The sequence below is a fragment of the Mytilus galloprovincialis genome, chromosome 5, assembly GCF_965363235.1.
Source record: "Mytilus galloprovincialis chromosome 5, xbMytGall1.hap1.1, whole genome shotgun sequence".
Classification (NCBI taxonomy): domain Eukaryota; kingdom Metazoa; phylum Mollusca; class Bivalvia; order Mytilida; family Mytilidae; genus Mytilus; species Mytilus galloprovincialis.
In genome coordinates, this window is record NC_134842.1 from 30,955,115 (window position 1) to 30,976,589 (window position 21,475).

The window sequence follows — 21,475 nt, forward strand, 5'->3', positions numbered from 1 at the left end:
AAATTCAAAAGATCGTATCATAGGGAACATGTGCACTTATTTTCAAGTTGATTGGACTTAAACCTCATCAAAAACTACTTTGAAAGACAGATGAAAGAATAAATGGACACACAGACAAAAAAACATAATGCCCCACAACTATGGTAAATGGGACATAAAACATAGAATATAGTTTCAAATTTGCATATGCACATGACTGACCCTGTTCAAGTGAAATTTATTTGAATATGGTGTTTTGAAAAAGAAAAGATGTATTCATTTTACTGACACAAAATGCCTACATTTACATGACTGATAGAAGTAAGGTCGTTAATCCCTTATAATATTTATATAGATTCTACCACTGCATCGAGTGTTATACAATATTTATCCACTCGAGACAGTTAAATTTTCAAATTTAAAACGCGAGGCTTGGCCGAGCGTTTTAAATATTTAAAATTTAACTGTCGAGAGTGGATAAATATCGTATTACACGAGATTTGGTGGTGGAATCTGTTTCTCTAATGATTTCCTAACATTATGCAGGCAAACTTATTCCTTTCTTTTCGAATAATCTGCAAAAAGATGTGTTCTTTCTATGTGACGTAATCAGACATGGTCGCCTTTTTACATGCCGTCACAATAGGAAATTCAGAGGAAAGCAAAAAAATTCGACGTCATAATAGGATTTTAACCAATGAAGTACTGAGATCAAACAAACCACACATTGAATAAATTTTTTATATACAATGGGTGCAGAAAGGGATAAATTGACGACGAATTAGAAAAAAGTATATTACATGGTAGCTTTGTTTGATATTTTCAGTTCTAGCTGATGACCATCCAAGTCAGTATGTTGTAAGATTTTCATGGCCTTTTCAGCACTCTGTTTCTTCATATACTCCACAAAACCATATCCCATAGACAAAAATTTACCTGAAAATAATAAAACAAATCATTTAGGACAGTAGATGAGAAAAGTAACAAGAATCCCTTTCTAGTAAAAAAATTGGCAAAATGATACGATTCCAATACCATTATAGCAAATACTTTTTTCTCTTTAAGTTTTACAAAAGTTGTATTCATAATGTGAATTAGATATAAATCAATGCCACAGCAGCTTGATGACACAAAATAACTTAAAACATCTAAAGTTTAACATAGGGTCAATATAGCTTTTATCAAAATTTCACACTCGTGAAAAAAATGAAAATCTACAAGTATCCCTTTTTTCTTTTTTTAATTCCTAAAAATAAGTTATTATAAAAAAAAACGCATCAACTTATTTTATTTTACTCACCATATAATGTATGTACACGAACTATAATTCTAGAAATCGAGCAAAAATCATATACAATTTTATGAAATTCAATTTCAAAACGGAAATGGCTTTAATGTCAAGAACATTTAGGAAAAATTTATGAATCATAAATTCAAGTGCCTATCTACCAGAAGTACTTTAAATAGTCTAACTTATAATGAAACAAAGCCAATCAATGATTAAAATTAAATTTGCACACACAATCTTTTTTTAATGCTTTCTTGCTGCTCTCACACAGCTAACAAGCATAAATAATATAATTGTGTAGAGATTTAATTTTTACCTGGATTTTTCATATCTTTCTTTTTAGCAATGTAAGCTGCCTTTATTTTGCCACATTTCTCAAATTTCTGAAAGATAAAAATTAACCGTAATATGACCATAACATATGTAAATTGATTTGTATGATGCATGAAACATAAACATGATAAAATAAGATAGTCCTTAGAGGTTTTCAAATTTTACATGAAATAAATTCATGTCAATTTTGCCATCTAACAACAAATGGGATATTAGTTTCCGGTTTCTTATGCTGTCATGTCCTGATATATCATTTGGGTACTTTTGCTAAAAGCAAGACAAAATATTTTTTAATTTAATATATTTTTTAGTAGAGCAAAGTAATTTTAAAGATTTATAAGTTGTATCAAGCATAAGGTTCTACATAATTAACTTCCTGATAGATGTATAAATAAACTGACCTGTGTAAAATCCTCATCTGATGTATCAAAGTTTACGTTCTTCACAAATAATGTACTTCCTGGTTCTGCTGATTCCTCCTCATCTTCTTCATCCTCTGACTTCTACAATAAAAGTTTTAAAGTTTAGAAAAATTTGTCAATAGTTACATTGGAAGAAATTCAAAATATAAGATGTATCACTTACTGCCAAATGTTTCCCTCAGTTCTCTTAGTTTTATTTATCATTCCTCAAAGTTGTTAAAAACATCAGATAAATGTCAAAAATACAATGCAACAATATGGATGTTTTCCAATTGAGATGACTGGAAACAAACATTTTCTTAAATGCATTAATCCTATGAAATAAAAGAAGATTTTTAAATGGTATCTGATGGAAAACAATGCCATTACTATTAGTAAGGTTGAAATTTGAGATTCTTTTACACAAAAAATCTTCTAAGTTATACTGAAATGGTCATGACATGGACTTTTTCTTGTACGATTTTTTTGGTGAAATTGATCACAGAACTTTATCCCATTCTGTCACTATGTTGACAGATAGCTGTGCATTGACAATTTTGTCTTACTGACCTGAGAGGTATCTTCCTCCTTTTTGTCAGCTGGTTTGTCTTCCTTTCCTTGGTTAAGTGGTTTTAATGCCTCAGTTGGAGCCCATTCTAAATACAATGGAACATGCTGAAACTGGAGATAAAAATAATCATCACCATTAGAATTCAAATACTGTAAGTATAGAAATTATTGTTAAACATATTATTTTTCAAAAAGATCCTGTTGAAATTTTTTGGCAAAAATAAAAACAACACAAAAATTTGCGAATTACTTTATCCAATTTAACTTAAACTTAAACTCAGCTACTGTCTGTCCAATGGATCTTATTTAGTGAACACTTTATATAATGTTCTGGATTGTGTCAGATTTTGGAACAAATACATGTAGTTTCTGTGCTAACAAAATGAAATACAAAATAATTTGTAGCAATCCATTTGAAATTAATCAATTGATTTTTTTCACCCTGAGTATACCTACTTTTGTGTATGCTAGTTTTTTATATGCCAATTTAGCTTCCGTTGGTTCAAGAAATTCGACTATAGCTGTAATACCAGAAGGAGGCAATATCACTCGACCCAGTGTACCATGTTTAGAAAACACATGTTGTAATTCTTCTGTCTTGGTCCCAGAAGGTAAATTCTTCACTAATATCACTGTTTTACTTCTTGGACCATCAGCCTGCAAGAAATTATAATCAATGGCTGTTTAATATCAAGTGGTAAATTACATATTCAGGACAAGAACATGATAATGTGATATGAATATAAACTTTGCTTTGTACTTGACCTACATGGAATATTTTTAGTGTGCTATTACACAAGGTAAAAGTCAATGGGAGGACAAGTTACCCTACCCAGACACATTATTCTGACTCTCAGCTGACCAGTCTTTGTTCTTACTCCAAATATTGTGTGTTCAGTGGAGAAGTAGAGAATACCATTTTTTTTTAAAAGTTTTTGGTTTGACAAGACTGTATTTATAATAATGGAAACTACAAGAAGTTTAAACAGAACCCATTCATGTATTAACCAAATTTTTGGCTAAGTCAGTTAATTCAAAATTATCCAGTGCTACTGCCAAGCAATAATTTGAATGGTACATTAATTATTGAAAACATTTGAATTTAAATTTTGCTACTTTGTAAGTCCGTTTAGATCATAAAACTCTACTTGTATTTTGGTCTTGTATAGTCTTAGCTTACATTTGATTAGGTTAAAGCATTCCTGATAAAAGTAAATCAAAATAATCTCTTTGGACACATGAAAGCAATAAAGTGTCCTTTTAACCCATTTATTTACATGTTACTATAACTAGATATTATATATTTACCTGACTAAAACTATCTAACACAACACCATTATCTATTAAGAAATCTCTTGTTTCTGACACAATCTGTGTTTCTCCGAGAGCCATCCGTACACCTAAACTACCAGATATCTCCTGTAAATAAATTGTATTTTCATGATATTTGGTACTTTAATACTGTGGATTCATTATTATTTGTTGGATACCAATTTTTTGTGGATTTCGTGGGTACCGGGAAACCATGAATTTAAATATTCAACGAATTGCAAATTTTCTAAAGGAATATATGCATACTTTGTCAAAACCACGAAATTAAATATCCATGAATATGCAAGTTTTCCTCAAACCACAAAAATTGGTACCCACGAAAATAAATGAATCCACAGTATTAAGCATACAAATATAAATGAATATTTTAAAAGATGTGTGCTCACTAGTTTTATCTAAGGTCAATTCCATTTTCAATTTGAATCTGACAGTTTGTTCAATAATGTTTTAATGTTCACTTGTACAAATGTATGTTAACATTTAAAAATCCAATTTGTAAATTTAAAATTAATGGAATTCAGTTTTAAATTACACTTATTTTACAACAAGTTTCTAATTTTAGACCTCCTTGATCTGTTTTGTTGCGACAACATTTTCTACAATACCATGTGTGATTTCAAATAATGTCTTTAAAAGTCATTGGAATATGTTAAAAACAAATATCTAAGACAACAATAATTTTTGTGTTGGTGCATGTTAAAAATTCATGTTATAATAGAAATTACTTACTGCATCAAGAATTTGACTCTTTTCTGTTCCATATTTTTGTGCCATTACATTAGCCACAGCATTAGCACCCATAAATAATGTATTCCAGTTATGAGAGCTGGTAATATAAATTTAAAGCTACAATTATTACATTCGTTTTGGTCTTGTTAATCTGTTTATACATTCAAAATATTCTATAAATTTTGCAATGATAAAGTTTGTTAAGTTTTATATGAAGTCAATTTAAACAGCTTATCTATAATTTAGAAAGGATCAATAAAGGCAGAATATTCACTTCGTATGTATGTCTAATAATTTCTTTATAAATGATGAGCTCTGAAGAAAAATTTTGGCAAATTATTTATCAATCCATCATTAGAGAGGATGCCTCAAATGTTATTGATCCATTGCAATATGTTTGCTAAAATTTATTTTTCTAATGTAATATGTTAATACCGGGTACTTATTTCTCCTTTAAAAAGAGTAGCTTCAAGGTTTAACTTTTCACTTTTTACATGCCAAATTATTTTATACTCTGTCATTAATCATGAACCCTTATGTCTGTCATAAACGCTATTAGCTTTAACCAAGCAGAAAGTTAACTTTTTCACATTTCTCATTTTTTCATCCCCTTTCTAAGCTTACTATACATTATTGTTTTTTTTTCTCATTATTGACGGCCTTAATCTCTTCATTTTTTCAAATTCATTATATTTATTATGTTATGGTTGTACCTACCTGCCAGCCATGGCTTTCTGTTTTGCCTGTTTTTGTGTTTTAAAAGATGAACCTTCTGAAATAATATTTAATAACAATTTTTCATACATTTATTTTAAATAGCTAATCAAATTGATCTAGTTGGTGGCAAAATGCTACAGTGAAAAACTGTATGGATCAAATTAAGCTATGATTTGATTTTCTGCACAACCTTAACATTACTATCATTAATTGCATATTTATTTATTCAATACAGAGCAGTGTGCAAGTCTTCTGTGTTCAATATATAAAGTGGTATTTTTTTTTAAATTTTGGACACTCTGTCTGAGTCTGTCTACAATCTCAGGGCTTTCCAAAGAAACCGGTAGACGGCGGATTTCCGCCGTTTACGGTGGCTTCAAGTGCAGGCTACTTCACTGACAAAAATATAAATTCAAAAAGAAAAAAATATCTTTTTCAAATGTTTACAGGCAACCGAGAGACATATTGTCGCAAAGTCGCGGTCACGATAAACAAAAATGAAAAGTCAGTGTTTACCTGGGGCTAAATATAGTTCACATGAATTCAGGTCACTGATTGGTTGTCTATTTGAAGTCAGAATGCATCGTTTCTTTTCAAAGATAACAAGAGAGACGTTCCAGTGGTCATTGAACATCAACAATAGAGATGTTCCGATGGTCATTAACTCGTTGATTTTGGCTTTTAGAACGTGAAGACAATCAGATAGGTTGACAGTATAGCAGATCATGTTGTTCAGAATCTAGAAACAGTATCTTTTGAAGTTCATTTTTCAAAGCCTACGGGGTGTTCAGAGAATCAATGTAAAAAACGAAAGTAGAATATTGTAGACTCGACCACAAATAAATAACATTTCCAAATGATTTATGTATCCGACTTATTGAGCAGTTTACAAAAAAAGAGAAAATCAGAGGATATATAAATTTTCTGTCAATGCTTGAGAAATAATTGTATGATTTAAATACACATAACAGTCTTTGGAGAAAAAAGGGGGGGTCATTTGTTTACAAATGCACGTAGTTATGCAAAATAAATCGATCAAGATTTCTAACAAATCGGATTATTAAATAAATAAAACTCCTTTAAAGACAAATCCCTCTATTGTTTATGCGCATATACAAGCGCAACAGTACTATGCCGTCAGCTGTTTATGACGTCGCGGTTTCCGCGAACTGGAAACGTTTATTAGAGTTATTCCTCTTTGAGCCGATGGAGAGATTGACAATCGTTTTGATAGGTTAATTTTCCGAGAAAAAAATTAAAATTGTTTTATATAATAAACATGTTCCAGAATTGGATAAAATATGAGAATGAAAAGAGAAACTATACAGCAATCTAACAACAACAAATACACAAAAATGACTGCAAAGAAACGATACAAAATCTGGATACTCGACAGAAAGATGAGCCAATCAAATTATAATATAATACTTTTTTCCTTAATTTTCTATATGTATAGACTTTCGTAGGTTCTTAATTATATCGATATTTTACAAATCATTAAGAAAGTACGAAAATCATCAATCATTCTGGACATGTCCTCAAAAATCAATGTATCTTTAGCAATAGGTACATAACGTGCCTATATATGGATATGGCAAATTGCACTGACGTATTTTGGAATATAATACTTAGATTTCTGATAAACACCAACAAAACACTAACCTAACGACGTATACATGTAAAACAAAGTACATCTACAGAAGTTAACATAAAAGCTTCTAACATTCTAGGTTTTTTATATGACCATTCCGAGTTTGTTCCGCTTTACCAAATTTGATATTTATGTGCAAGGTGTGCAATTTTTGTATGAAAAAACATAATCGTGTCTGTGTTAAAAAGTTGTCGGAATGAAGAATTACAGAGGAATGCATATGGAAAAAAATCAATTAAAAGAAGATTTGAGAAAAGAGGTCGGACTAGGTTTTATCCATACTCACGGTATGACATCTGTATGAGTATACTTAGACTGAGTTTCTAGCAACATTACGGAATACTTTGACATTCATTGATGCCTAAGGATGAATGATCAAAACCGATATGATGTTAATTAGACCCCGTTAACACTTGCACGGAATTGAAATAAAATCTATTTCTGAAGAGCATCTCTCGTTTTCGATCTTTTAAGAACTTGTGCGTTTACATTTAGTATACATTGCATATCTAATATAATCGGTCTAACCATTTCGATAACAAAAAATCGTAGAAAATTGAATAAGAAAATATTTGGTTCATGAGATAATTATATGCTTACTTTATTAAGGTGTTGAGAACCTTAAGTGACCCCATAGTTTAAGTGTCTTTAAAAAGTACATAGTGAGCAGTGGTCGTTACATACAAACGTTCACCTATATTGTCCCAGTCAATGGATGAATTTAATGTGTCAATCAATGACCACAGCCACACTGTTTTGAAATCTACATAAAACACTTGGAATTTTATATCGATTGATTGATTGAAAAGTCGATCGCGATGTATATAAAACGTTTTCACTTGAAGAAAAATAGGTCTTTTAAAACTACATCTGGAGATGGAATGTTTACGTCCGATTGAAGATCAATCTTTCTCATTTTTGCAATACTAAAGATCGGCGATCTCAGAAATGATCGATCTTTATTGTTAGTGGAGACGGAGTCTTATATTTCTAATGATTTTAAGTAATTATCATCAAAATAAAAAGGAACAACATTTTTAAACGAAATTGAAATTCATGATATATACCTGAAGCTAAATTCTGTCTTGTCTTTCAGATATACTTTGATTGAACAATGATATTATATAAAAATGTCTTCACTATTTTAAAAAGAATTTCTGTTAAACACATAAGCACTATGAATAACCTGAAATGAAATGTTCATAGAAGCATTCGTGTGTACATTTGTACAACGCATTGTTTTCCAACCACCGCATTTATATTACGTGTCTGTGATTATATACTGACTTAAAACTAAGTACTATCATGTGTAGATTAATGTGAATTTATCGTAGTTTAAAACAAACAAACAACAAATCAGCAAATAACGAGAACTGGGTTGTCCCTAATTTATAAGAATATAGCCTAAACCGGCCGAACGTCTTTCGACGTTGTTTTTAGAATTGGCGCAATATGTTCCCGCCAATTCAAATTGTTACCACCTTTTTACAAATATCTCTTTTTCCATTACGGTGACCCCATCTTTTTATTTCCTTATTTTGTTTAGATATAAACAACGCATATTCTATTGAAGACTCATGGAGAAATTATTGGTCAATTTTTTTTAAACTTAATTTTTTTATAGGTATTTCACAATAAAAAAAGGCGGGAAAACTATTATAGCAACTTATCATTATTATTTTCCACTCAGAAAATGGTGATATTATTAAAATAGTTTGTATTAACAACTAGGTTAACAAAACAGACAAGTTTTTATTGGATACGGACTTTAAAAAAAATATTACACTGCTATTGAGTAGAAGTCCCAATTTCCAAATTCCGTGAAAAAGATGGCGTTTTAAATCGAAAACGAGGTCGGTGACCCCATTTTTTTATTTGCTTATTTTAAAGCTTTTACCTAGCCTAAAGTAAAAATAAAATATAAAGAAAATATTATTGGTAGATCTGAATAGAAGGATTTGTCTTTAAATGAAAATGAATTTTAAGCATAAGGTAAAGAAAATCAAAGCCTTAAAGGCTGTAAAAGCAATTGCTGCCATGTTAATGGTTGGGGACTTTTATTTTTCATCCACATATATACAAGAATTAAACCTGACATGAGTGTTGTCTAGTTAAAAGTAAGAAGGTTTTCACTTTATATAAATAAAAGACTTTAGCAGAAAGTCATTTTTAATATGTTTTATATTTCACAAGGAGACAACACGTTTACCAGGCTAAAGTTGGGGTCAAATATACATGTGCTGAAACATATAACTCAAAAAGAAATCATCATGGATTATCCCCTGGTAGTGTTTGTAACTTCCTTGGCAATAATTTCCTTTATTGATTTAATTTTAACAATTTTCATTATTAATTTATATTTAACCATTAACACAAATGCAGACACAAATGTTAAAAAACGCCTTATACGGGAAAGAAATAAAATATCTTACAAGACATAAACATGTAAAGAATAAATGTATATTTCAGCTTAATAAAAATATTTTCATAATGTTACTTTGTCATCATTTTTAAAACTAAGTTCCAAACATTATTGCTCAGTAAATTGAGTCAGTTGATATGTGTCCTTCTGATGCGGTACGAGCACAGGCACTTGTTTCTATCCATAGGAAGGTCGATTATCCATATAAATAGTTTTATATGGATAGTCGACCTTCCTATGGATAGAAACAAGTGCATGTGGGTACGAGATAACTACAATTCTCATGCAATCCGAAAAGGGGGGTCATCACAGACAAACATGACATTAAATCGTTATCACTGAACTAGTATATATATTGTATAGGGGCCAGCTGAAGGACGCCTCCGGGTGCGGGAATTTTTCGCTGCATTGAAGACCTGTTGGTGACCTTAATTCTGCTGTTGTGTGTTTTTCTATGGTCGGGTTGTTGTCTCTTTGACAAATTCCCCATTTCCATTCTCAATTTTATTATACGAACAAGAACAAACAGCTCTACGTTGCTTTGATATTTATCAATTTTCAGGAAACATTGCGAAAAATGATCTTCAATATTTCGAAAACATGTGAAATAAAATTGCTAACACGGTGGACCGTCGAGTGTCAACAAACGTAGTAGACTTGTTCACTGAAAAGACGAGGATAATGGTTTCATCTGACATTTGTTATGCAAACCCAGTTTTGATCATGATATTTAAAAAGACGTACTTTTTTTTCAATCTATGTATTAATAAACTAGAAAATTCCAAATTGTAAATATCTCTTCATCTGGACCGACTTGGCATCTACTACGTTTGGACGGGTCCATTTCATTAGTAAGGTGATCGATAAATATTACGGAGTTTTGACAGAAAAGGAAAACGGACTTATTGTTATGTGTTTAATTTTCAACAAGGGTTTCGTTCCGCTAAATTATTTGCGCAAATAAAGTTTGTCTATTTTTAGATTACAGGTAATAATTTGACACTACGCATTAACCTGTGTAGTGATTTTGATTTTACGATAAATGTATGAATGAACGATAATTTTTTGAATGAACAAGAGCACCTGACCTCTTAAAGAAACACAAATTAAACATAAAAAACCGTATTTATTAGGAGATAATTCAGTTAAATTTTCAAAACTAAATCAACAACTGAAATGAATCCATATTTTGTTGAAACATCGTACGAACGGCGGAAAACGGAATCGCATTTATAAAAATGTACTTTTTTTCACTCGGACTTCTATGTTATTTGATAGTCAAACGGTTGACCCTTTAAATACAAAAATACATCTACAAGAACATATTCTGAAACTTCTTAAATCCACTAACTTTTTTTAAAGTTTCAAGCTATGTATTGCATTAGAAAACATACATAGGTGTTAAAGAATGACTGACCAGGAGCCTGTTTAACAAAATACTATGGCTTGATCTGGGCGGAGTCTCTGATCTGGGTCACAAAGATGGCCATACGCGACGGCATAAAAGCAATTGCTTTAATAAAAAACAAACCATTACATAAATAAAAAAAATGAAATTTCTTTTGAGATTTTTTCTTCTTCTTTAATTTCATACATAAAATATGGTCATTTGAAAGATGAAATTAGGTGCCAGGAGATTGCGAGAATGCAGGATTTTGCTCTATTTATGCCAGAGCTTCTGGGGACTTTGAGCGGCCCCCCCTGACCCCCTGCCGTAAAGCACCAAGCTTACAGCTTGGTAGGCGTCCGGCTTCGCCGAACGCATCTTACAGCCAACTATAATTGTAATTTAGCCTACTACTTCAATTTCAAGGAAAAGCCCTGCAATCTACAACTTCTTCACTTTGAACAATTCTTAATGTCAAATTTTTTGTTTGTATTCTAAAAAAGCTCTGTTCATATGGAATTAACTGCTGAAATGGTTCAGCCATTTAAATTAATGGTAATTTTTCTACTCAAATGTAATGTTAATATATATATTGAAGGGGACTTTTAAATGACTTTTATTCACTCAGATAATTTCATAGCTAAGAATAAAACCAAGGACTACAAAAATGTTTTCAACACCTGAATAAACAGCTGCGCCATGAGCGCATGATACGCCCGACGTCTTGTGTGGAAGTTTTATGCAATAATCATAAATAGTTTCTGAGAAAGTTTTAAGCAATAACCATATATTGTTTTTGAGACACGGCTGGACCCTGTTTTTTTTTTACAAAAAACTAAATATCACTAAAATAAAATTTTGAATCAAAACCAAAAAGTATACAGATCTTTAGATTAATATAACAAAGAAGTGTGTAAAGTTTTAAGCAATAATCATAAATTGTTTTTGAGATACGGCACAACATGTAAAAAAACCCTCCCCCTTTTTTACAAAATACTCAATAACTCAAAAATGAAATTTTGAATCATCACCAAAAAGTATACAGATCTTCAGATTAATATAATAAAGACATGTGTAAAGTTTTAAGCAATAATCATAAATCGTTTTTGAGATATGGTGCGACATGTAAAAAAAACCTCCCCCTTTTTTACAAAATACTCAATAACTCAAAAATGAAATTTTGAATCATCACCAAAAAGTATACAGATATTAAGACTAATATAACTAAGAAGTGTTTAAAGTTTTAACTCATAATCAAGAATCGTTTTTGAGATACGGTGCGACATGTGAAAAAAACACACCCCTGTTTTAGTTACAAAGTGCCGTAACTCAAAAAGTTTTAATCTTATTTTCACCAAAAAGTATACAGATCATTTGACCATCATAAGAAACAACTATGTTAAGTTTCATGAAATTTGGATAAGTCGTTCTCAACTTACGGTGCGACATGTTTACGCCGGACAGACAGACGGACGGACACCGGACATTTGTATACCATAATACGTCCCGTCAAAATTTTGACGGGCGTATAAAAACACTTTAAAAACAAACCAATATTTGAAGTGCATCATTGTAATTTTTTTGTTTAAAAATGACTGATGTGACTTTAGTAGTGTCCGTCAGCCAACAACACTACACAGCTTGTGTTGCCTTGTTTAACATGTTTGTATAATATTAAGTATGTTTGTGTTATAAAAGCTTAATACAAACCTGATGCAACAGTGTCTTCATCTTCCTTCGACTTGGATGGTAAAATGTGTAACATCCTCCCCTATAAAAGACATGTAAGAATGATTTATACCGAAATAATTTAATTTTGGATGTAACACGTCTTCTGATTGGCTGACGTTATTTTGTTATGAGCCCATAGACATAATTTAGTCATGTGACCGTGACGTCATCAACGTTTTTTCATGGTTTTCTACGGTTTAAAATGGAATTTAGAATTAAATTATAAGAAATGACTGTAATATTTTTTCTGTCTATTCGAAATAACATAAAAAATGTGGTGCACTGTTAAATAACCCGCTACACGCGTTATTCAGTGTACACCAAATTTTTTATGTTATTTCTTCATAGACAGAAAAAATATTACAGTCATTCCTTAATTGATGATTAAAATGCTTAACTTTTTTGTTATATCTTTGTGGATTTTTTTTGGTTACTATATCTGGTAAAAAACAACTCACTTCAATATCTTTCCAAAGAAAGAAAAATTAAATCAAGCCAAATGTCAACTAAATTGTTGCAGTCAAATAAATATCATTAAATTTCCATTGTTTAGATTGTTTCTAACCTATCACAATGTTTCGGTGTACGCTTTTGAAAAAATAACTTGAATTCCATTATATTGTGAAACGAGGAATTACTATTCCATGTGACTTAAGAATACCATTTACTCTGCCATTATAAAAAAATCTTCATAGATGAAAATTTCAAAATTTCCAGACCTGCCCCCAGAGTTTGAGATAAAATTAGACTTACCATAAAACTAGTTCCATCAAGGAATGTAAAAGCTCTAACAGCATGTTCAGGCATCATATAGGTTATAAAGGCAAAACCTTTCAGTTTCTTTGTTAAAGTATCTATTGGTAAGTGTGTCTCTGTCAAAGGACCTATCAAGATAAAATATTCATAACTATAAATAGAGGAAAATTTAAAGAATGATTTTAATGCTTATACATTCTATGTTCATTAACATGCCCAAAATTGAATTTTGAATGATGCTATAAAATTCATCTGAAATGTATCACTATAAATGGAAATACGATTTCATATAAAGAAAAATCTTTTAAAATTTTTTTGTTTTGACAATTAATGTACCGGTATTTAACCGCTATAAGATTTTGTTCCAACTAAGCTAAGATGTTTAGGTACGAAATTCTTCAACTCGTACTTAAAAATCTTGAACCTTAAGAATTGTTTTGAAGTCAAATATCTTACCAAACTTTGAAAATAATGCTTCTATGTCTTCATCCTTACATATGTATGGTAGGTTTCTGACAAACAATCTGCCAGTCTGAAAAAGAGAAAATATATATACCTTTTATAACAAGAGTTTCCAATATTTGATCAGACATTTGCAAATAAAAACTTAACCTATGATTGCGGATTTCACCTTCTAAATTCATTTCTTAAATCCTAAATTTTACACTTATGGTAGGATTTGTTATGTTTTAAATATGTACTTATTTACAGTGTTCTTTTTTTTCCAGACCCTATTTGGTGGTATTGCATGTTACAAAAAAGTCTATCTCATTTTTTTATCCAAAGAACAAGCTCAAGCTGAGGTTAGGGGCTATTTTAAACTTGCAGTTAGGTGAGTTTTTTTCTCTTTGTTGAAGCCTCACTGAGACTTTGAGATGAAAAACAGCAATAAAAGGGCTGTTCCTTTGTTTTTTGTGTGTTGTTTCCTGTTCATGTACTGATTTTGTGTCATAGATATCCCATATCCTTTGTTTTTTCTAGGTTATTATGATGATGCTTCCGAATCTCTAAATCAGTATTTAACAAGAATGTGTCTAAAGTACACAGATGCCCCACTCGCACTATCATTTTCCATGTTCAATGGACCGTGAAAATGGGTAAAAAATATAATTAGGCATTAAAATTAGAAAGATCATATCATAGGGAACATTTGTACTAAGTTTCAAGTTGATTGGACTTCAACTTCATCAAAAACTACCTTGACCAACAACTTTAATCTGAAACTCGCACTTTCATTTTCTATGTTCAGTGGACCATGAAATAGGGGTCAAAAGTTTAATTTGTCTTTAAAATTAGAAAGATCATATCATAAGGAACATATGTACTAAGATTCAAGTTGATTGGACTTCAGCTTCATCAAAAACTACCTTGACCAAAAACTTTAACCTGAAGCGGGACAGACAGATGAACGGGCAGACGGACGGATGAACGGACAGACCAGAAAACATAATGCCCCTCTACTATTGTAGGTGGGGCATAAAAAGTGTATTTACATGTTAAGAGGGTCAATTAATAGCTAGTTAACACCCATGATCTATAAATATGTCACTAAGTTGTAAAGAAAGCTACTGTAAAGAATGACTTACATCAGCAATGGCTGCTTCAGATTCTGCTGTTTCTTGTCTCTATAATGATTATAAACTATAACATTAGTAATGCATATAATAGCATATTTTTAAACTAATTTGAGGTCGTGAAGTAGCAGATAATAGGCACTGAAATATAATTAAACAATAATTCATTAATTCTTGCTCAGAAAGCAATGCAAAATTTTCCATGTCAGTATTCTTGAAAATTTAGGAAATTTTCATGAACCACTTTTTAATGTATGAAGAGTAAAAAAATATATCACTGTGTTGAAGACCCATTGGTGTGGCCTTTGACTGTTTTCTGCTCTATGGTCGGGTTGTTGTCTCTTTAACCCATTCCTAATTTCCATTCCCAATTTTATCATATTTCTTCATTTTTACCGATATACATTTCAACTGTATTAGTATTGATAGAAATGGACTAGTGAAAAAATTAATATTTAGTTTTGCTCACCTGTTTCTCCAGATCTACAGCAGGAATGTGAACGTCTGCCATATCTTCGACTGTATCTTCTTTCATCTTTTTGAGAAGTATCCTCTTACCACCTTGAATATAGTTAGTATTCTGTTAATGGTACTGTCATCTCATAATTTAATGCAGATAATTTATTGAGGTTAAAAAATTGTCAGAAAATATCTGAAGTGATTTAGCCTGTTTTCGTAGAATAATTCAAGTAAAAAAAAAGGGTTTAATTTACCCATTCCTCCATTATGACCCCTTTTAACGCCACCCCCTTAACTCCATAACAACGACTTTTGACGCCTGTGTAGTGACTCAGTTGAAACGTCTTGACTATGAAAAAACTTTATCAGACTTAAAAAAAATTGTATCTAATATAAAAAAGATATTCATGAGAATATCTGACTGGAATTTCATTGATGACATATTCCTTTTTTGCAATGCATTAATACTTTAAACCTGATGATTATTTTTTTATTGAAAAATTCTATTCCAATCAAGTATGTAAAAAAAAAAAATCTATGGAGGAAAGGGTTAACTAAAAAGAAGGGAATTATTCATTATTTATAATAAAATAAAGGGCTGCGCTTTAGCGCATGATACGCCCGTTGCTCTTTTAACTTGTCTTTTATGCTTTAAATGAATTTATATGATCAACTAGAAATATATATACAAATCAAAAGGATGTTACATTAATATATTCACCAAAGTTTCATAAAATCCCCCTTTTTTAAGTATAAAAATTCATTACTTAAGAAAACGTAAAATCTAAAATTTATAAAAATGGAAAGGGAGCTTATGTCAATAGATATAAACAATTTATCAAAGTTGCATAAAATTTTGTGATAGTGTTAGTTATTGTCCCAAAATTGGAAAATCCCACCTTTTTTAAGCATAAAAATTCATAACACGGAAATGTAAAATCTGAAATTTATAAAAATTGAAAGGGAGCTTACATCAATAGATATAAACAATTCACCAAAGTTTCATGGACATTGGTGAAAGCCTTTTTGAGTTATTGTCCGAAGTGTTGAAAATCCCCCTTTTTTTTATGAATAAAGCCCCATAAATCCATAACTTAAAATCTGAAATTTATAGAAATTGAAAGGGAGCTTACATCAATAGATATAAACAATTCACCAAAGTTTCATGGACATTGGTGAAAGCATTTTTGAGTTATTGTCCGAAGTGTTGAAAATCCCCCTTTTTTTATGAATAAAGCCCCATATATCCAAAACTTAAAATCTGAAATTTATAAAAATTGAAAGGGAGCTTACATCAATAGATATAAACAATTCACCAAAGTTTCATGGACATTTGTGAAAGCCTTTTTGAGTTATTGTCCGAAGTGTTGAAAATCCCCCCTTTTTTATGAATAAAGCCCCATAAATTCAAAACTTAAAATCTGAAATTAAAAAAAAAACGAAAGGGAGCTTACGTCAATAGATATAAACAATTCACTTAAGTTTCATGGAAATTGGTGAAAGTGTTTTTGAGTTATTGTCCGAAGTGTGGATGACAGACGGACGGACGGACGGACAGACGGACGGACAGACAACGGTATACCATAATACGTCCCGTCTAAAAGACGACGGGCGTATAAAAAACCACAAGCCACATTCAAATGCATAAATTTATGATCCAAAACAGACGAACCTAATCACTGTAAATTCATTGCTGATCTATAATATTCTCAGTGGTTTAAACATCTTGCCTGACTAAGAACCCTTTTAAATTAAATTGTTTAATGAGGGTGGTAAAGGGTTATTTTCATGCAACATGTTTTGCCATTTTTATTTCATGTGCAGCCGTGAAAAAGGTTTGTTATTTTGTGAAATCGGTAAAAAGATCAACGTGCAAGACATTTTTAATTGTTAGTTCATCGTGAAATGGCATTTTTATTTCGCATTCTTCCGTGCAGATACCCCCCTTTACGCCCCTCTTTAATAGCTGATCATACCACTGGCTGGATCTATATCTATTCAAAAGTCTGTTTCAATGGTATTGAAAGAAATGTTGTAACTTGTTCACTATTCTACAGCTAGATAATCATACATACAGACTCTTCATCAATTGATAATTCTAAATTACTCAATATTGAAATGCATTCAAATGTGTGGCTAAAATACTGGAACATTTCTACCATACTGTATATAAGAATATACTGTAAAAATATTTCAAGGATTTGAAATGAGAGATGATTGGTCCAGCTAATTCTAAGTTTACTGCTTCTGTTAGTCATAATTACCTATAAACAATTTATTTTTTCTCATGGCCTCATCCCATTCCTTTTCTGTACTGAAGTCAATAAAAGCTACACCTACAAAGTAAAAAGCAACAACCAATGAAAATCAGTCTAAAAAGGTAACAGAAATCATTCCTTTAAAATGTTATGCATGTCTGAGTAAAATACTGCTGTAAACATCCAAATTTAATAACTTTTATTTCTAGAATTACACTAAGCATACTGGTTCTGTAAAAAAAAATCAACATATAAATGCTTGTGCAACAGATTTTTTTAATTTTTTTTATCACAGAAAAAAACACAGGCTTCAAATGTTAAGAATATCAACAATCACAAATCTAATACCACAAAGTCTTAGGAAACTCCTTTCTTTCAGTTGATGATAATATTATAGTGATAACATTGCAGTAATAAAACTTCTATTTCAACAAAAAAGAAAGATTATCATTAGAACTTTGATCATTTAAATCAGTAGGTTTTCACAGTTTTTACCTAATGGTTTCTTCTTTGCATTCTTAGGTATTCTTACACCAATTGGTTCAAGTGGCTGGAAAAACTCTCTAATCATTGTCTGAAGAAAACAAAATGATAATAATACTGGTCATCTCATGCTTAACATGCAAATAACAAGTTAATAATTGCTATTGAATGGATTAAATATTCAAACAAGAATGTGTCCCAAGTACACGGATGCCCCATCAGCACCATCATTTTCTATGTTCAATGGACCATGAAAATGGGGGAAAATCTCTAATTTGGCATTAAAATTAGAAAGATTATATCATAGGGAACATGTTAACTAAGTTTCAAGTTGATTGGACTTCAACTTCATCAAAAACTACCTTGACCAAAAACTTTAATCTGAAGTGGGACGAACGGATGGACAGACGCACAGACCAGAAAACATAATGCCCATAAATGGGGCATAATAAATGTAGCATAAAAACTTACTTTGGTAAGTTTCATTTATTATTAACAATTTGAGGGGATTTTATGGTTTCAAGCTAAGGGAGATAACTTCAACGCTAATAAAATGTTCCTCTGAGCACAGCTTGATATGACCGCAGAGGTTGAACCCCTGAACAGTTGTGGCAAAGGAGTAAGTTCGGTAAGGGCCATATTTGGCCCCAATTATAAAGTTCATAGTTACAAGCCAAAAAATGTTTGAAGTTGCCTTAAATACATGTGAGAAAGTTAAACAGAACTGTTTTTGTCAAAGTTTTGTCAAAGTTTAAGTCTAAGACGTTGAATTTTACATCCCAAAAAGGTCAAGAGGATTTTGGTGAAATTTGACAAAATGAGCGGGATTTCAGCCAAATTAAGGACCAGGAAACATAGAGCGCAGGCGTCGACAAACTTAATGTTCAAATAAGACATATGAAATGTCTTTACAAACACTATTTTAAAAGAACTTTGTTGTCGACGTATGCGCTCTATGTTTCCTGTCCAATAATCTATTGAAATTTATCCATTTTCATTGATTTTTTCATGAAAATCAATATGAGTGCAACTTGTGACGTCATAATGTAACGTAGAAACGTAAAGTTTTCAACAAAATGGCTTATTTCCTATCAAGTCACTGTATTAGCTTCAATTTATTGTGATATTGGTCAATAAATCCGAATTTGAAATTTACACTAAAAAAGGGGGCCATTTTAGGACCTTACTGAACATACTCCTTTGGACACAATATTCAAGCTTGATTCTGTCTGAATTTGGATTGTGATCAAATTTTTAAATAGTTTAGGTTTCTGACACAAAATAAATGTCAAGATCTTACAAATCTATTGCACAATACTGTGTAATTAAAGATTCTTCTGGAAAATTAAAAAAATTTGAAATTTGAAAAATTTTGAACAAAACATTTGAACCCCTTAAAAAAATTGGAACCCCCAAAACTTTTTGAATCCCCCCTTGGAGCAATTACCCCCACACTTAAACCCAACCTTGAAGTACAATTTCAGAGAGATCCATATTCTTAAACACAAGTTATTGTCTGGAAACTATAAAAATGCTTGTTTTTGGCCCTTTTTTGGCCCCTCATTCCAGCATGAATTGGGCAATTACCCCGAAAACTCAATCCCAGTCTTCCTTTTATGATATGGAGCCTTGTGGAACAGTGTAAGAGAGATCAATACACTTACACACTAGTTATTGTCCAGAAACTACAAAAATGCTAGTTTTTTGCCTTTTTACCTAAACTAAACAATAACGGACACCAAATGTATCTTCGGATGAGGCAGATAACGACGACAACATCATACCATTATACGTTCCCAAAGTTTTTTTTGCGGTTATATAAAAAGAAAGTTCAATGGTAATCAAGTTTTGTTTAGGATGATGTCGCAATAGTGGAATTTAATCTTTAGGACTAAAAATCTGAAAAATGAAGTATTGTATAAGATACTAACTAAATTAGGCCCAGTTTGCTGCAGTTAGTTTAATTACCATTCACATATAAGTTTGTCAAAAGTAATATCAAACTTATTAGTCTGTAGAAAAAGTCAAACTTACATTTTTGAGCTTGGTTTAAGATAGACTTATATATTGTTAAATTTTCCAGCGAAATAATTATAGAATAACTTATTGAAGAATTCAAATAGAGAAAAATAGTCAACGAGTGAACGAACAACACATAAATTCATGAATGCTCGTAGTGCATGAATTAATTATCAGTGTTGTCCAGTCACAAGTTGAAAATTTTTGATTAGTTATTTTTTTAATTATGTTTACAACGGGATTTTTAGTTGAATTAAAGTAGAAAATGAAAGGAACTATATTTTTTTCTGCTTAGATGAGACGTCATCGATATTGTCTTGGCAACGTCTATTGTTGTATGACGCCAGAGGAGTGTAATAACCAAGTTTATTTCACATGTGAAATCATCAGATTTCATTTCACTGGGAAATCAAGTAATTCTATGTAAGCAATGTAATAATTAGCCATATAACATAATCATGGAGTCAAAAACTTGACATATAAAAAACTATATAAACAACAGCACATACCTCGTCAACATATCCAGTAAAACCTCGTAACTTTATCAAATATTTCTGTTTGACTGGTTCCTTGTCATCCTACAAAAACAACATGAAGATATAAACTATTAATCATGAAAACACTGGTACCTTATCTAAACTTTCTTTTTTACTGCAAAGTTTTATTGATATTTTATCAAGAGCTATTAAAAAATTACTTTCTAAAATCAAAATTAAGATAATATACCAGAAAACTTTGTTTCAAACAACATAATTCTAAAATTAAAATTAAAATAAATTGGCTATTTGCAGTTAAATAAAGATTGACTAGATCTGTTACCACTATACAAAGATTGAAAGAGAATCAGGAATTACATGACCTTATTATGACACAAAATTGGCTACAATTCTAGCTTAATTAGATTTTACAGAAAAAAATTAGGTGGGAACGCCCCTTGTATCAATCTGCACCTGTTGTGATGTCCATAATAAGTTCTCCTCATGTCTAAAAACTTCCATACATGAATTACAGAGCAACTAAGCTGGGTATTGTAGGCACAGGCAAGCATGATAAGCATAAAAATAAGAATTAACAAGTGAAACTGCGAGCTACTGCTCACTGATGATACCCCCGCCGCAAGTGGATAATATTAATAGTGTAAAAATATGCAAGTGTTCGGTAAACAGGAAGTTGTCGAGTGATGAATCTGAAAACGCATCACACGGTATAGCTGACTTATATTAATCCTGAAACCAAATTTCAGAAATCCTTGTATTGTAGTTCCTGAGAAAAATGTGACGAAAATTTTGAACTTGGTTATCATGTGTAAAATCATACAAGTGTTCGGTAAACAGGAAGTTGTCGAGTGATGAATCTGAAAATGCATCACACGGTATAGCTGACTGA

General features: G+C 31.1%; 1 protein-coding gene across 2 annotated transcripts in view; it reads right to left on the reverse strand.

The window, feature by feature from the left end:
- The window catches only part of LOC143075590 (putative RNA-binding protein 19), a 40,761-nt gene that overhangs the window by 5,302 nt on the left and 13,984 nt on the right, over positions 1 to 21,475 (reverse strand). For both annotated transcript variants that reach the window (XM_076251057.1, XM_076251056.1), the window contains exons 8-23: positions 20,599 to 20,667; positions 18,083 to 18,161; positions 17,594 to 17,665; positions 15,340 to 15,431; positions 14,883 to 14,921; positions 13,753 to 13,828; positions 13,294 to 13,424; positions 12,520 to 12,580; positions 5,350 to 5,404; positions 4,633 to 4,729; positions 3,880 to 3,990; positions 3,028 to 3,228; positions 2,572 to 2,682; positions 2,002 to 2,103; positions 1,584 to 1,650; positions 780 to 915 (exon numbers count right to left, since the gene is read on the reverse strand). In XM_076251057.1, the coding sequence (XP_076107172.1) occupies positions 780 to 915; positions 1,584 to 1,650; positions 2,002 to 2,103; positions 2,572 to 2,682; positions 3,028 to 3,228; positions 3,880 to 3,990; positions 4,633 to 4,729; positions 5,350 to 5,404; positions 12,520 to 12,580; positions 13,294 to 13,424; positions 13,753 to 13,828; positions 14,883 to 14,921; positions 15,340 to 15,431; positions 17,594 to 17,665; positions 18,083 to 18,161; positions 20,599 to 20,667 (1,499 nt within the window). The remainder of the gene's footprint in view (positions 1 to 779; positions 916 to 1,583; positions 1,651 to 2,001; positions 2,104 to 2,571; positions 2,683 to 3,027; positions 3,229 to 3,879; positions 3,991 to 4,632; positions 4,730 to 5,349; positions 5,405 to 12,519; positions 12,581 to 13,293; positions 13,425 to 13,752; positions 13,829 to 14,882; positions 14,922 to 15,339; positions 15,432 to 17,593; positions 17,666 to 18,082; positions 18,162 to 20,598; positions 20,668 to 21,475) is intronic.